The sequence below is a fragment of the Scatophagus argus genome, chromosome 8, assembly GCF_020382885.2.
Source record: "Scatophagus argus isolate fScaArg1 chromosome 8, fScaArg1.pri, whole genome shotgun sequence".
NCBI lineage: Eukaryota > Metazoa > Chordata > Actinopteri > Scatophagidae > Scatophagus > Scatophagus argus.
The window spans coordinates 10,507,138-10,521,036 of NC_058500.1; the positions used below are offsets into that span (position 1 = coordinate 10,507,138).

Below are 13,899 nucleotides of genomic sequence, written 5' to 3' on the forward strand. Positions count from 1 at the left end.
TCGTGACTGGTAGGTACTGTTTGTGGTACAACAGTGACACCTCCTGGCAAAGTTGTACACTGCAGGAAAAACACGGTAACGTTAAGTGAAAAAATGAAAGGTAACTTGGTGCATGACAATAAGGCTTTATTTGAGGTTGTGAGGAAGTAATGACAGGTGACAGTTTTTATCTGAGGTGAGCAATTACACAGGTGGTCATACATACTCAAAGTGTCAGCACAAATGAGGATAAACATGTCATCTCACAAATGTTTTCACTGGCATTAAGTCTACGAGATGATCTTGAGTGTACTTACGTATAGGTCTACATCAGAGTACCATTTAACATGCAAAGGTGTCTCATTTGTATAACCATCTAATTCAAGTTGGTTTACATAACTACGGCATGGTGTGTTGTTCTGTGGTTTGATTATAGCTTCACAGAATCTACAGTAATAACCTCAGGAACAAGATCTAGGGAAAACCATGCAGGAAGAAGTAAAATGTAGTTACAGTGACCTTACTAGTGAAATGATAGATCTTTAATATACTGCTCACTGACGCTATCAGAGCCATAGACCTCTGAAGAAAAACTAAACCACAAAGTCCCAGAAAAAACAAAAGCAGAAATGTAGGACATGTGTAGAGAAGAAGGAATGGATCGTAGAAATCACAAATAACTGGCCATTTTACCGAACACCTGGTCGACGATGCTCAAAACGGAGAGAAACCGTAAGAGGAAAGGCAACTACGATGGCCAAAGAGATGGCTGAAATCGGATAAATGCTACTGTTTCTTTGAGGCTCTGAATGCACTGTATCATCACAGGAACCAATGGCACTTTTTAGTTTTGATTTCACAGCTTTTACAATGCTTGGGTGCATTTACACATTCCATCTGAAAGTGAAATGTGAAATAGGCTCGATAAAGAAAACCGGCACAGAGTGGTAACAAGGCCACTATGTCTGAGCGAGACTGTAGTTAAGTGGCAATACAGGGTGGAAAACAAGGAGCAAAAAGTAAAGCAGTCTTTTCACAGTATCATTACAGGATGTAGGATCTGAGGCTGGTTGAGAAAGAGAAAGAAATGTATTCCCACCTGCAGTAAAATTCCTGAAAATACATAAACCTCTATATTCTGTATGAAGGTACAGAAGGTTTAAGAAATCAAAAATAAACTGGAGATAAAGTGAATCAATTCGAAACAAAAAAGGCACCCGTGTTGAGGGGGAAAAAAAATCAATCAGAAGAAAAAAAATGAACCCATAAATCTCTCCTCACATTCCATTGTCTTCCGTTATTTATCATGCAACAGGAAAGTACAGCAATTAAAAAAATAACAAAGCGGAGAACCAGGAGTGGACGGGCCTGTGGTACAGAAGACGTCCCCTGGACCTGAGCCTGCTCTACCTATGTACAAGTATGAATGAAAGGAACTACGTGACTGCACTTGAATGGACACTAGTCAGGCACAGCCTGATCTCATCTTACATTCATCATCATTTACTCACACAGATCAAATATAAACTACATCCCTGCCAAAACACAACATCAACACTAAAAATGGATCCACTCAGTCCCATTCTAGCATAGCCACATAGTGTGAAGGGCTTGTGCATGTGGACATGGACAATAAATATATTACATCTTTATATACAACAGAATGGAGAGGGGCACAGTGGCAATTTGAGATGGGTTTTCTCCTTTTTGTTCAACTAGTCTTCCTGACTGTAAGTGGTGAAATGGTGGCAAGATTTAGAGGACCCTGGACCTCTTGCTGGCCAGTGAGCCATGCTGAAAGAGAAAAGGGACAGGACACAGTTAATGTTAAATCAAAATAATAACACTATAAAAGTCACTAAGTGGTAGCTGAAAGATTACGAACTCAGAAACAAGTTTAACCTAACAATACAACTGAGACTCCGGACACAGAGAAATGATGTTTTGTTTTCCTGAACATTCACAACAGTTACAGCCATGCAATGACAAGCTGGAGAATTTGGTTTCTTTCTTTATCCTACCTTGGCCTGCTTGTAAAAGTGAGGGGCCAACTCAACCAACCAGGATGACTCGACAGCAGTCACATCACGCATGTAGTATTTTGACGTCTGCACCACTTCATTGAAAACAACCCTGGACACATGACAAGGGAAAACTTAAATGCATAAATGCATATCAGTTCTATGCATACTGTAAATGCACGAGAATACGGGAGCAAAGGAAAACCATGTTTACTGTTCAAAGCCACAGTTTTAAGAAAATGTACTGACCATTTTGGAGGTTTCTCTCCAAAAAGCACCGAGTTGGGATGGATGTGAAGCTCACGATCGTCTCGTAAAGTCCTGGTGGGGCAAATGAATACAAGTGTGTGTCATGTACATTTGAAAGTGTTCAAAAACTGAAATTCATTTTCTGGCAATAGTCTGACATCTAATTCTCACCTGTAGGAGCCAGAATGGTGAATGCGGGCTGCATTGGCAAAAAACCCTGCTACTATACACTTCAAGATCACATCAGGGTCACCTGTGCAAAAGAAAGCAGCAGTATGTTACTTTATTTTAGACTTAATCTGTGTATAAAACAGTGATGCACAGGTTGCTGATGGAAGAAATGAACCCCTTTTCACAACACATGTCCATTCCCATGTTTTCATACAAGCTGCATCAAAGTAGCATCCATTTATAAGATTAAACAACAAAAGACGTCTCCAGATGCCTCGCCTGAACATGTCACCCTGCCTCAGCCCATACGAACCCACATAATGCAAACAAGATGCATGAAATACCTTCGCTGGAAGTCCGTGGCACCTTGAACTTGTTCATGAGACGCCGGAGCTGCTCGCGTACAGTCACAGCCCGCAGCAGACCTTTATAATTGAGGAAGTGTTCCTGACACCACTGGGAGCTCTTCTGGTGCTGCAGGTGAGAGGAAAAGGTTTTATAGTCAACTATGTCCCTCACAAGCCATACATGCTGTGTCCACCGGCCGAGCTACATACTGCACATATAGTCATACATACACACTGTACCTTAATGAACGCTTCATATACGTTAAGCATGGTGAGGTGGTCTCCCTCAGCCACTGCAAATTTCCTATGCTCTCTGGCCTGTAGAATGAAACAGCAAAAAGGAGTCAGTTGTCATGCTGACAAAACTTTTCTGCCAGATGCACAACATGCTTCTTTTGAAAGTCTGCTTTCACTCACAGCAGCTTTCTTCTGATTGGTTGGCATGACAAATATATTCTGAATCTGCATCATTGCTGCAATGGTGACAATCTCTTTGGAGCAGCCAAAGTTTCCTGACTCTAGGAGCATCTTGGCAAACATGGGGCTGAGAGGAAACTCTGCCATCCGCACTCCCATGGGATCAGTCAAACGGCCGTAATGGTCCAGACCTGCCAACAGACACACAACTGGTTGAGATTCTATATCATGCTGCAAGGACACCTTAGCTTGCAGATGCTGGCAGACACAGAATTTTGAACACTAGTCTGGCAGTTGAAGGACAGTTTCCCTTTTTACTTTTCCATCCTGCTGACAGCCTTGTTTCTTACCTCCCAAAGCGTAGAGCAGCTCGAGAGCCTGAACCATGGTCTGAGCTGGAGGAGGCTGCAAAATCACAAAAAGTCCAGCAATTACAATATTTACACTGAGCGACAGAATTAAATGGGATATACTTAGCAAGTCTTGTCATTACGTCTTCAAAAGCACAGATACACAGTGACTGCGTTAATTTTATGGTTTCTCTTCATTTTCCCCCCAGAGGCTAAGGGCCATTCTTGCTAATTAAAATGCAGAGTACAATTCCTTTCACAGTGGGTGAACACATCACAGCCGCCCTGTGGATGCAAAGTCGAGCTACTCACAGAAAGGAAGCTGAACCGCAGCACATTGTCAATGCCTAATGCTTTGAGCTGCAGGATGACGGGGGCCAAATTGGTGCGCTGCATCTCTGGCACAGTGGAGGCAGGCAGTTTCTCAAAGTCCTCCTCTGATGAAAGGAACAGAGGCAATAAGAAACACAGGAAAGGAATAACAAAGCAACACAAAAACAGGCAGAGGTGTTTCAAGGGAGGAGGACAAGACTGCAACACTTTGTCACAAATATTAACAACGCACATTTCCTCGAATACTCCCAAACACTTTTCATGTCTATTCCAATCCTGCAAACTCTCACATACCTGTGTATAGCCTAAAGCATTTCCCAGGTCGGTTTCGTCCGGCTCTCCCAGCCCTCTGGCTGGCTGCAGCCTTGGAGATGGGAGTAACCACCAGTGATTCAATGGCAGTGCGAGGATTATAGGCCCGCAGCTTCACAAATGCACAGTCGATGACAAACACAATTCCATTTATGGTGATGGAAGTCTCGGCTATGTTAGTGGCCACCACAATCTGGAAGAATCATAAGACAGGAAGAACTTGTGTAAATTACATTCATTCATTCATCTGTTTGTCTCTTATGTCGACACCTGCAATGTTATAACACATTATTTACTTGCAGAGAGGCTCTGCTATTTTGCATCTCTGCCCTTTTATATAAGAGTAGAAGTACCAAAGTAAAATATTACATACAAAAAATTTGGACCGTGATAAGTTAATATCAATATTAGTGAGCCTAGATCTTTTTGTACTTTTTGGTTGGCTAGTTTCAGACCTTTGGATTGTTGCCCACATCTTCGATTTGGTCAGCAATCCAAGCGGGATAAAAAGAAGTGAAATAAAAAGTCAATTCAGTCTGATTATCGGCCTCCTTGTTGTAAGCGCCTGGATTTTGGAATATAGGAAAACTTAACTGACTGTAAGATTATCTGATCTTTTCTATCCGCAAATGCACAAAAACAAAGGCAGCACATTTACCTTTCGTACAGAAGAGGGCGTCCTCTCAAAGACCTTCAGCTGCTCAGCGTAAGGTAGACCAGAGTACATGGGCAAAATTCTCAGGTGTTTCTTCATGCCATAGCGTGACAGAGTCCTGGCCTGGTCCTGCAGAAGGGACACCACTTTCTCCACCTCTTCCTACAATGACAAATACAAACAACACTGACAATAAGGTGACCAAGATAAGAGAGAAAAAAACAAATAACAGGGATGTTGGTGTAATTATATACAATCTACGCCCTTAAGGTTAAGTAGTATTAAAGATATGGCCATTGACCTGCCCAGTAAGAAAAGCCAGGACATCTCCATCATCCTCCGTCTCATGGATCTTTAGCACTGTCTCCACTGTGGCCTTCACATAGTCTGGGACAGGACTGAGAACAAAGAACGAGAAACTCCAGAGTTAAAAGCAAATATGAAAATCGTACACCATTTCTCAGACTGGATTATGTGCGTTGACCACCTGACAGTGTAGAAGACGTCCACCGGATAGGTCCGTCCCTCCACTGTCAGAATTCCACACGTGTCCTTGTTGGGATCCCCAGACTCGTTCAGGTTGAAGAAGTCATGGAATTTCTTCAGATGAAAGTAATATTACAGTTTGAAAACGTTTCACGAAGCGTTTTTAGCATAAAGCAGTACAGTAAACATGGTTATATTGAAAGAATTTCATATTATTTTTAATCAACTAGCATTCTGGTTATGTTTTCCAACAACAAAGCAAAGAAATACTCTTGCCGCCTTCGAGATGACACTTTAAACAGAAAGTACAGTAGATGTGTGATATGGCATTTCAGCTGACTCATTTAATGCTGAGCACAGTCGTGGCCTGATTGTGTCTTTCTTTCATCAGTGTATCGCAGACGTCAGTACAACAGGATCTGACCTGACATCAACTTTTCCCTCTGTCTGTCTTTGTTTCCTCTCCTCTCACTAATCGAGCTTATCTTTTCATCTTAATGATGCGGTCACCTTGGCATCAAGAGTAGCAGAGGCCACAATCAGCCGCAGGTCTCGCCGCTTTTTCTGAATCTAGAGAAGAATCAGAGGAAACAAAACAGTGGTCGACAGGGTTTCTAGGATTATTTTCATCGCTAGTATAAAATAAATTCAGATATTTGTTTTACTTAACTTCTATTTGTTTATTGTTGTTAAAATAATTTGTCTTACCGACAGAAACATCTGGAATTACCTTCTTTAGTAGACCAATGGCTATGTCTGTATACAGGGTTCTCTCATGTGCTTCATCAAGCATCAACACGCTGAGGAGAACAACACAATAAAAACAATCCAACCCAGTCTTAATACCAATGTTCATGTCTAATAACAGTCTATCTTTGTTCATAGAAGACATTTTATCACAGCAGGAAAAGCAAAACCATTTAGCTGCTTCATTCAGTTTGTTCACACTGGCTCGCCGTCACACTGCTGTGGCTTCCTGGGACGACGGCCTGTCAAAACGACCCATAAAATGCCTTGATTGCAATCGCATACCTATATTTTTTCAATAGAGGATCAGCCATCATCTCCCGCACCAGCATTCCATCTGTGAGGAACTGAAGCACACGGGCATAATTAAGTCCTGAGAGGAACAAAACATGGCACAGCTTGCGAAGAAGATTTCACACAGCTGGTGTGGGAATACCTTGATCCTTGTGGCGTGGGGATCAGAGCAGTCATCGAATCGGATTGTGTAACCCACTTCGTGTCCCAGGAGGGCCCCCCGCTCCTCCGCTACGCGGTTAGCTACCTATGAGCAGGAAAGAGGGGAGTAAGTATAGAGTCTAAAGCAGGCGTGCGTCCTTCACTGTGAAATGACATCAGCAAACAGTGACTTACAGAGGTAGCAGCCACACGCCGAGGCTGCGTCACTCCAATCACCTTCCCATCCGCCGCCCAGCCGGCCTCCAGCAGGTACTGAAAGGAGTCAGAAGGTAGATCAGAAAGAGAGAGTACAAGCACTGATGTTGGAGAAACAGCAGACACTGCATAAATGAAACCTTAGCTGATGTGGTCCAAACCCTGCTAAAGAGAAAAGGCACTAAGCATCAAGACAAGGTCACAGAAAAACCACTGTGGGAGCTGAGTCACATGAGGGACATCAGTCCACTGCAGCAACACTGAGCCTTTAGGAGCGAGACTCGGTGCACGTGTGACTTTGAGGGTATTTTTCCTTCTGCAGAGAAGGAAAACAACCAACGGCAGATAACAGCACAGCAGTTCTCACTCGTTTTAAACAGTTTTTTAAGCAGTAACAAAATGTTGAAAGGATTGTGTTGTATTAACCTGAGGTATCTGTGTTGTCTTCCCACATCCCGTCTCACCAACTATGATGACGGTCTGGTAGCTCTCCACCAGGTATAAGATGTTGTTTCTGTGCTGAATAGGAAACAATTAGCGACAAGCTCATAAGTAACAATTAAACACCACTGACAGACACAGGAGACCACACCACTCCCCACTCTATTGTTAAATTCATGCGTGTTTAGAGGTGAAACCTTAAAAACGGGGAGTTTCTGTCGTTGTTTCTCTATAGAGAGGGCGGTGTGCGGGTTGAAGATGATGGGGGATCCGGTGGTTTCTGTGTTGAGCTCCCGCTCCTCTGAGACCCCCGGTGCCTCAGACCCTGGAGCAGAACAGATGGTGATGTTGAAGGCGAGATGTTTTATTTAAATGCAAGCAGACTAAGGATTTAAGAGGATGACAGCCAGGATTTAGCGCAATGCCCAAGCATGAAATGAAGGAACCTATGGGCGCAAAGGCAAACTAGAGCCATATTTGATAGCGTGTATTCATGCAGTTGTCGTACTTCCAGCCCCGTGGCTCGTGTGTTTTATTTTGGCTATACTTTATAACTCCGCAGAGCTAGCGTTACCCGAGCTGAAGTGAACTGGCTGCAGAAATCACGCAGCCGCCGTGAACGCAGCGGCAGTCAAACCGAGACTGGCTAAACTAACGTCATATCGGCAGCTGTACGTTAACAAACATAAACTTGAAAAAAATTACATCAAATCTCCCATTAATACGTTTTGTGCGTACTTACCCGGCTTCCAAAATTTCATCGTGGAGAGGGGAGCCGCCATCTTAGCCACTACGTCACAACTTTTTTTTTTTTTTTTTACCTTTTGTAGATGACGTCATGATCTGGGCTCTTCAGAGATTTTGTGAATGATGTCAATGTTTTTGAAAACAGCTGCCGCCCCTAGTTCGTGTTGAATGAACTTCACTGTTTTTACACATAAGTAACATTACACGGAGCACTGGACTGAGTCGAGTGTGTGAAATACACCTCTGCACAAAAAAATAAAAAATGATAGTATTTCCACCAGGATAAAGAGTTGGGAAAGCAAATATTTTAAGATCCTGAATCAAGACATTACATTACCAGTACTCAAGTACTGTACTTAAGCATAAGTTTGTGGGCTGCCTCATTCTGCTTACACAGCAATTCATCAGCATTAATTATCCATAAACAGAACTCATGCTACCATCCGATAAGTGCTTCTACTTTTGATACCTCAAATACACTTTGTGGCCAACTCACCGGTACTTTGTGCATGAATAAAGTTACAAAAGCAGCACTTTTAACCTGTAATAGATTGGATTGTTTGGTGCTTTCACTCAAGTAAAAGATATCATGACTTTAATGTAATTTTGACTTACTTTAGTGTTTTGTCACATCCTTCATTTTGTCCTGTTTTTTTGCTGGAAAAAGCAGTATACCCTACAGTAAACTACAGTATAAATTGTAGTAGGCGACAATGCAATACAATTAAATTTCCAAGGCGCATGTTAATCTTTTAATACTCACTGAATTAATCATCTTACAAAAACTGACACAGTAATATTTTGTCTACATTTTAATTAAAAAAACGACATCTCTTTGAAAATGGAGGCCAAATAAAGCCCATGTTTAATGATTCCCAAAAGATTTAATCAGAAAATACAATCCTTTCAAACACCACCTGTGTATCTAATATAACAGTATCATTACAAGAACTTTGCAAGAACTGTTTTTAAAAGTTCTTCACTATAAAATACTGAGAAATATGTTACATCAAACAAGATATAACATAATTACAAACAAATCTGTGTAATACAAGGAGGATTTGACAAATGGGACATTGTACAGAATTTACAGAAAAGTTCAAATTAATTTCAAAAACAACAGGTAAGACTTTGATCTGGAAGCTACGTGTGATGAATAAAAAAAATTAATTAATTATTTCTACCACCCTAACTAATGCCATTAATAAATGACATCCAGATACACAAACAGCAAGTCAGGTCAGTGCACAGACCAGTTTGTAGCTTAAATCTGTGGACAATTGCATCTGAAAACGGCATGCATGTTTCCTCCCTCTTTGCTTTGAGGAAATAATTTGGACAGATAACATAGACTGCCATTAGTTCCTGGCTGAAGTAAGAGTGTGTTGATACGACTGGCAGACACTGACACCAGGACTGGAAATCATATGAGCATCTTAAAGACCAGCATTTGCTCTGATGTACGAGTGAGACTTCAGCTGTGGTTAGCTATGATTTTTCACATTTGTTGCACAGCAGACCCTTCAGAAGAAATAACAATGGGCAGGTTTGATTCAAACTGCTATGTTTATATCCAGTGAGGGGAAAAGAAAAAAAACTTTTGGGTCTATCAATAATTCACACAAACAGATGACTCCACCATTAAAACAACAGACACACACTGTAGCTGGTAACGGATAATGTGCTTTACTGCCAGGACACTTTAACTAATTATTCTGCCAGGCCAAGACTGCTTTCTTACAAAGGCAAACATATCATTTTGAATTGAAGTTTCAGATGGGTGATTTAACGGTGAAGACAAAGAATTAACAATTTCCACATCTTATCCACCCAGTATGGTGCATTTTGTCAATAAATTAAAGCTAACACTTCACACTCATAGACAGATTGAACCTTAATGACTTTATGGTGTGACTTAATTTTTATTGCCCAGTTAGTGTGACTTAAGCCCATGAGCAATGAGTATGGATACACATACTGTTTGTTTTCTTTACAGTCTACAAGCTGCCTTCATGTTACTTCTCCAAAACAAAAGAAAGGCCTACAATAAAGCAACAAAGATGAAAGAATCCTTATTCTGATTTCCATCAAGGTAGCGCTCCATCATAAGCAAAACTGCAACCAATCTCAACTGAACTATTTGCTCTCTGTACTCGTTGGTGTTTTGTCAGAGATGATGACAATGAAATGAGGAAGGAAATGTGGGAACGTTAATGGCGGGTGCCTTAACGGGAACCCCAAAGTAGAGAGATGTACAGTATGTAAAAATGTTCATCACGGCGGTCTTGCAAGATCTCAGCAATCGGACTTGGATTCCCATGATGCACTGCACATTGAAAAGTCATACTGTATGCAGGAGTGTTGACACCCCTCAAGCCATAGAGTTCCTCTGTCTTTACAATTTACTTCAACTGAAATATTTTGCGTTTAGGGTCCAATGGATTCTTCTCAGTCAAAATGTAGAGCTGTGTAAAAGATTATCCACACCACCTGGTAAAGAGAAAACATGACTTATTAGACACAAATGATGTGCTTCACCAACAGGAGACCGAGTCATTTCATAACACAGTGACTCACGACAGGATGATCTACCAAGCAGTGATCTCACAAGTTCATCTTTACCTGAAACAGGGTTGCTCAACTGAATCTGACATCCAACATTAATGAACTTACCATACAGAATGATCTTCTTTGGGCCAGATTTTTAACCTCTACCTTGTAAAGACTGAATCCATCATTGTAAAAAGTCTATCTGCTGCCATTAGCATACCCACCAGAAACAGAGCAAAAGATGTCATGAAGCCTTCTTTGGTGAGTTCCCACGTGCCACCATACTCTTCCTCATCAATCTGCTGAAAGCTGCTAAAGTATACGTACAGGACGCCTGCATTGATGATGCAGAATCTGAAAAGGCAAAGACATGAAGATGTTAACTATTCTGTGTCGTCCTCCCAGCATACAATCAGATCTGAACACACGTCTAAGCTCAGTTGAGACAGGTTGTACAGAACACTTACATGGCTATGCCCAGAAATCCTTTCAACGGTGCAACACCCCATATCACACCAAGGATTACTGCAATAATTTGCCGAAGCCAATAAATCACATCTAAAAACTCGTCCTGTAAAAGAAAAAAACAACTTGAATTATCATGTTCAAAAGCATCAGACTGGTTTAATGCATTCTAATAATCTTAATTACATTTTCATTTTATGATGCTTTCTATGTAGGAAATGCAGTTTAAGCATTTGTAAAAGCATGTCAACATTGCGCCCTGACGCAGGCAATCGGGGCCAGTCCACATATCCTTTCTTTCACAGAAAATAAACAACAAGGGAATGCATCATCTAATGTTTTGATTAAACAGTAGGAACCAGTTTAATGTCATGTTCCTTCTTCGGAAAGTGCGTCCCGTGACCCTGAACTCTGTGGTAAAGGTGGAGGCCTTACTTGTGTTATCTTAAGTTAACGTTAGCTGTCGCCGAGATGACTGGCGAGATTTGGATTAAGGTTGGGGTCATGTTAGGGTGAGAGGAAACACAAACTGACGGAAAAACGGGCTTGAACACAACAACAGACTATTAATTAACTGAACGTGAGGGTCCTTCATAATTTTCCACATTGTACAGACTAGACAGTATGGCAGTTAATCGAGAAGCAGATTGATGGGTAAATAACGTGAGAGAACATTAGCATTTCAAAACCCAAAAAACATTTCCACGTCGTCCACTTCCTTGTTTTGTTCTGACTAAATCCAAACAGCAAAGTGCATTTCCTTTTATTTGACAGCTAACACAGGCATATCTGATTAATCCTTAGCATGTTAGCTAACTCCAGATAGCTCTCGATATGAACACCTGGCAGCTCATTCGGTGTACCAACAACTTTTGGGCAGCTAATATCGACTGCAGCAACACAACGGGGGGGCTAAATTTTATAAAGGGCAACTGACTGACCTTCTCTTCCCAAACAGCATTACTGTTGAAGGCTTTGCTCCATGTGGACTGTTTTACACCCCCATTCAGCAGATGACTTTCTTCTTTCCGCTTTGTATTGCTCGTCATTCTCTGCGGTTTTCTTCGCCTACACGCGTCGAAAAGTTAGAATCTAAATCTGACGACAGCTGAAGCTGGATTCAAACTTATAGCAATGGCTACGGGAAGAAAGTACTGTGAAATATTCGAAGGTATTACGGCTCTGCACACTCCGCTGATCTGACAGATTTCAGTCGCTAGCCTAAAAAGACCATCTGAGCGTGCGCAATATTGCTTGACCCCAGCCACCAACAGCCAATCAGAGAGTGCGACGTTTCTGCGCCGCTACTGCCAGAAGTTGCCTAAAATCGACAGCGACCTCCAGTGGTGAGAATCTGCAATAGCTTACAATTTGATCTATAATCAAGAACAGTATTGACACAGCAGGTTTTATGAGGTTTACAATGGGTGCAGCAATTCAGTGTGTAAGAAAAAGCAACAACAACACTTTGACACATTTTATAATATAAGAAGACAAACAACATGCACTATTATGGTGTATTTTTTTACTGTAAGCCTCACGAAGTAAAAACATTTATTGTCTTGTTATGGCAAGAAATAATCCAGTCTGATTATTTTGATACAGTCATAGCCTACATGACATCAGGTACCCAGCAGCATTTTCACAAATCACATTAAATTACAGATACAAATAATGCTTGGTTTTTTTGTTGGGTTGTTTGGTTGTTGGATGTTTATTTTATAATCACAGAAGACAAACAAAACCAGAAAGTACTTATCCTGTTATTAAATAAATGTGTGTATAACATTACATGTCATCGCAGTAGTGTTTGTAAGGGTCAACCGTTTCATTAGATATGATCAAACCGAACAGACCTGTACTTTCTTCTGACCTTTCTCTCTCTCTCCTTGCTTATTTCATGTGTTTTATCTCTTCACACACTTCACAAATCACAAACAGTATTTATACAGCTGTAAAAATATTGTTGAAAAAAATTTAGTAATTACATTAAATAATATGGATATTTTTCATTACTGACCTTTAAAAGATGCTCACCTACTGTACATCAACCTTAGAGTATTTTGGCAAGTTGTTGGCGTCTTTCTGTTGTTCTCGCTGCTGTCCAGCAGGGGGCTTTCTTCATGTTGGTGAGCCCACTTAGTGGAAGTCTCAACTCACTCCATCCTCTCCTGATTCAACACTCTGATTTGAGACATCCTCAATTACTTGACCTTAATTGAATTTCTACATTAACTTAATTAACTGGTGTGAATTGGGTTATCTGGCCAGCAATTTGATGAAAATGCTTCATTGTGTTATTGTGTGCCCAAGTCCTAAAAGTAGTTGGACAGATGTTATTTAAGGTTTGACTTTAAAATATAATGAGAGGTGTTAGGTTTAAAATACTGAAATGGAACTGGTTTTCATACATGACTGCAGGTTCACAGTTTGATCTCAAATGTACAAAGTAAAACTAAACTTAATTCTGATTAGATTATTTAAATGTATCTCAGACTTGTGTACACTGTTAAACAAACAGGATAAAATGCATGCGTTATCTTACTTCAGGCTAGATTCTAATGATATTTTAGTATATTTCTCAGCTCTCAACCATCAGCATCTGATTGTATTTTATTATAAGATGCTAAAATCAGTGTGGTTATGAATATATGTCTGTTCCCACAGATATGAGATAGTGTAGGTTTATTACAGTGTCTCTTTTGAATCTTAAAATTGACCTGATACACATGACTCATTCAGTAAGATGCCGGAGATGTGTCATCATCTTTGATTTGAGGCTAATGGCATGCATGCATACTAAACACATCTTAATGGAAAATGAGTAATAGTCATAAAATAGTCTTATGCCATGTGTGTGCAGTGCTCAGTAGTAAGTCTACAGTAAGAGTGACCCTGCCAAAACATGTAAGCTATGATATTAACATCACAATTGGTTCTTTTACATTCATTTCAGCAGATTTCAGAAAACAACATCA

At 40.7% G+C, this 13,899-nt stretch overlaps 2 protein-coding genes across 2 annotated transcripts; both read right to left on the bottom strand.

The window, feature by feature from the left end:
- Positions 1 to 105: 105 nt before the first annotated feature.
- On the bottom strand, positions 106 to 8,021 carry dhx35 (DEAH-box helicase 35). The gene is made up of 21 exons (XM_046397129.1): positions 7,902 to 8,021; positions 7,357 to 7,484; positions 7,145 to 7,237; positions 6,698 to 6,775; positions 6,504 to 6,608; positions 6,353 to 6,414; positions 6,051 to 6,120; positions 5,831 to 5,890; positions 5,322 to 5,434; positions 5,136 to 5,232; positions 4,838 to 4,996; positions 4,162 to 4,372; positions 3,847 to 3,971; positions 3,535 to 3,589; positions 3,185 to 3,375; positions 3,008 to 3,085; positions 2,765 to 2,894; positions 2,421 to 2,502; positions 2,250 to 2,321; positions 2,001 to 2,112; positions 106 to 1,773 (listed from the first exon to the last, which is right to left on the bottom strand). The coding sequence occupies exons 1-21, from the start codon at positions 7,939 to 7,941 to the stop codon at positions 1,735 to 1,737; spliced, it is 2,100 nt and encodes a 699-aa protein (XP_046253085.1). The 5' UTR covers positions 7,942 to 8,021; the 3' UTR covers positions 106 to 1,734.
- A 719-nt stretch (positions 8,022 to 8,740) lies between these two features.
- On the bottom strand, positions 8,741 to 12,169 carry rab5if (RAB5 interacting factor). The gene is made up of 4 exons (XM_046397944.1): positions 11,863 to 12,169; positions 10,924 to 11,027; positions 10,681 to 10,810; positions 8,741 to 10,396 (listed from the first exon to the last, which is right to left on the bottom strand). The coding sequence occupies exons 1-4, from the start codon at positions 11,968 to 11,970 to the stop codon at positions 10,355 to 10,357; spliced, it is 384 nt and encodes a 127-aa protein (XP_046253900.1). The 5' UTR covers positions 11,971 to 12,169; the 3' UTR covers positions 8,741 to 10,354.
- Between the last annotated feature and the right edge of the window lie 1,730 nt (positions 12,170 to 13,899).

Excerpts from the sequence above, each read along its gene's own strand:
- dhx35 (XM_046397129.1), bottom strand. The coding sequence starts at position 7,941 with ATGGCGGCTCCCCTCTCCACGATGAAATTTTGGAAGCCGG. Across the intron at positions 2,895-3,007 it reads TATATGAAGCGTTCATTAAG|CACCAGAAGAGCTCCCAGTG; the intron begins GTACAGTGTGTA and ends TCTCACCTGCAG. Across the intron at positions 2,113-2,249 it reads GGAGAGAAACCTCCAAAATG|GGTTGTTTTCAATGAAGTGG; the intron begins GTCAGTACATTT and ends TCATGTGTCCAG.
- rab5if (XM_046397944.1), bottom strand. The coding sequence starts at position 11,970 with ATGACGAGCAATACAAAGCGGAAAGAAGAAAGTCATCTGCTGAATGGG. Across the intron at positions 11,028-11,862 it reads ATGCTGTTTGGGAAGAGAAG|GACGAGTTTTTAGATGTGAT; the intron begins GTCAGTCAGTTG and ends TTTCTTTTACAG. Across the intron at positions 10,811-10,923 it reads GGATTTCTGGGCATAGCCAT|ATTCTGCATCATCAATGCAG; the intron begins GTAAGTGTTCTG and ends TTGCCTTTTCAG.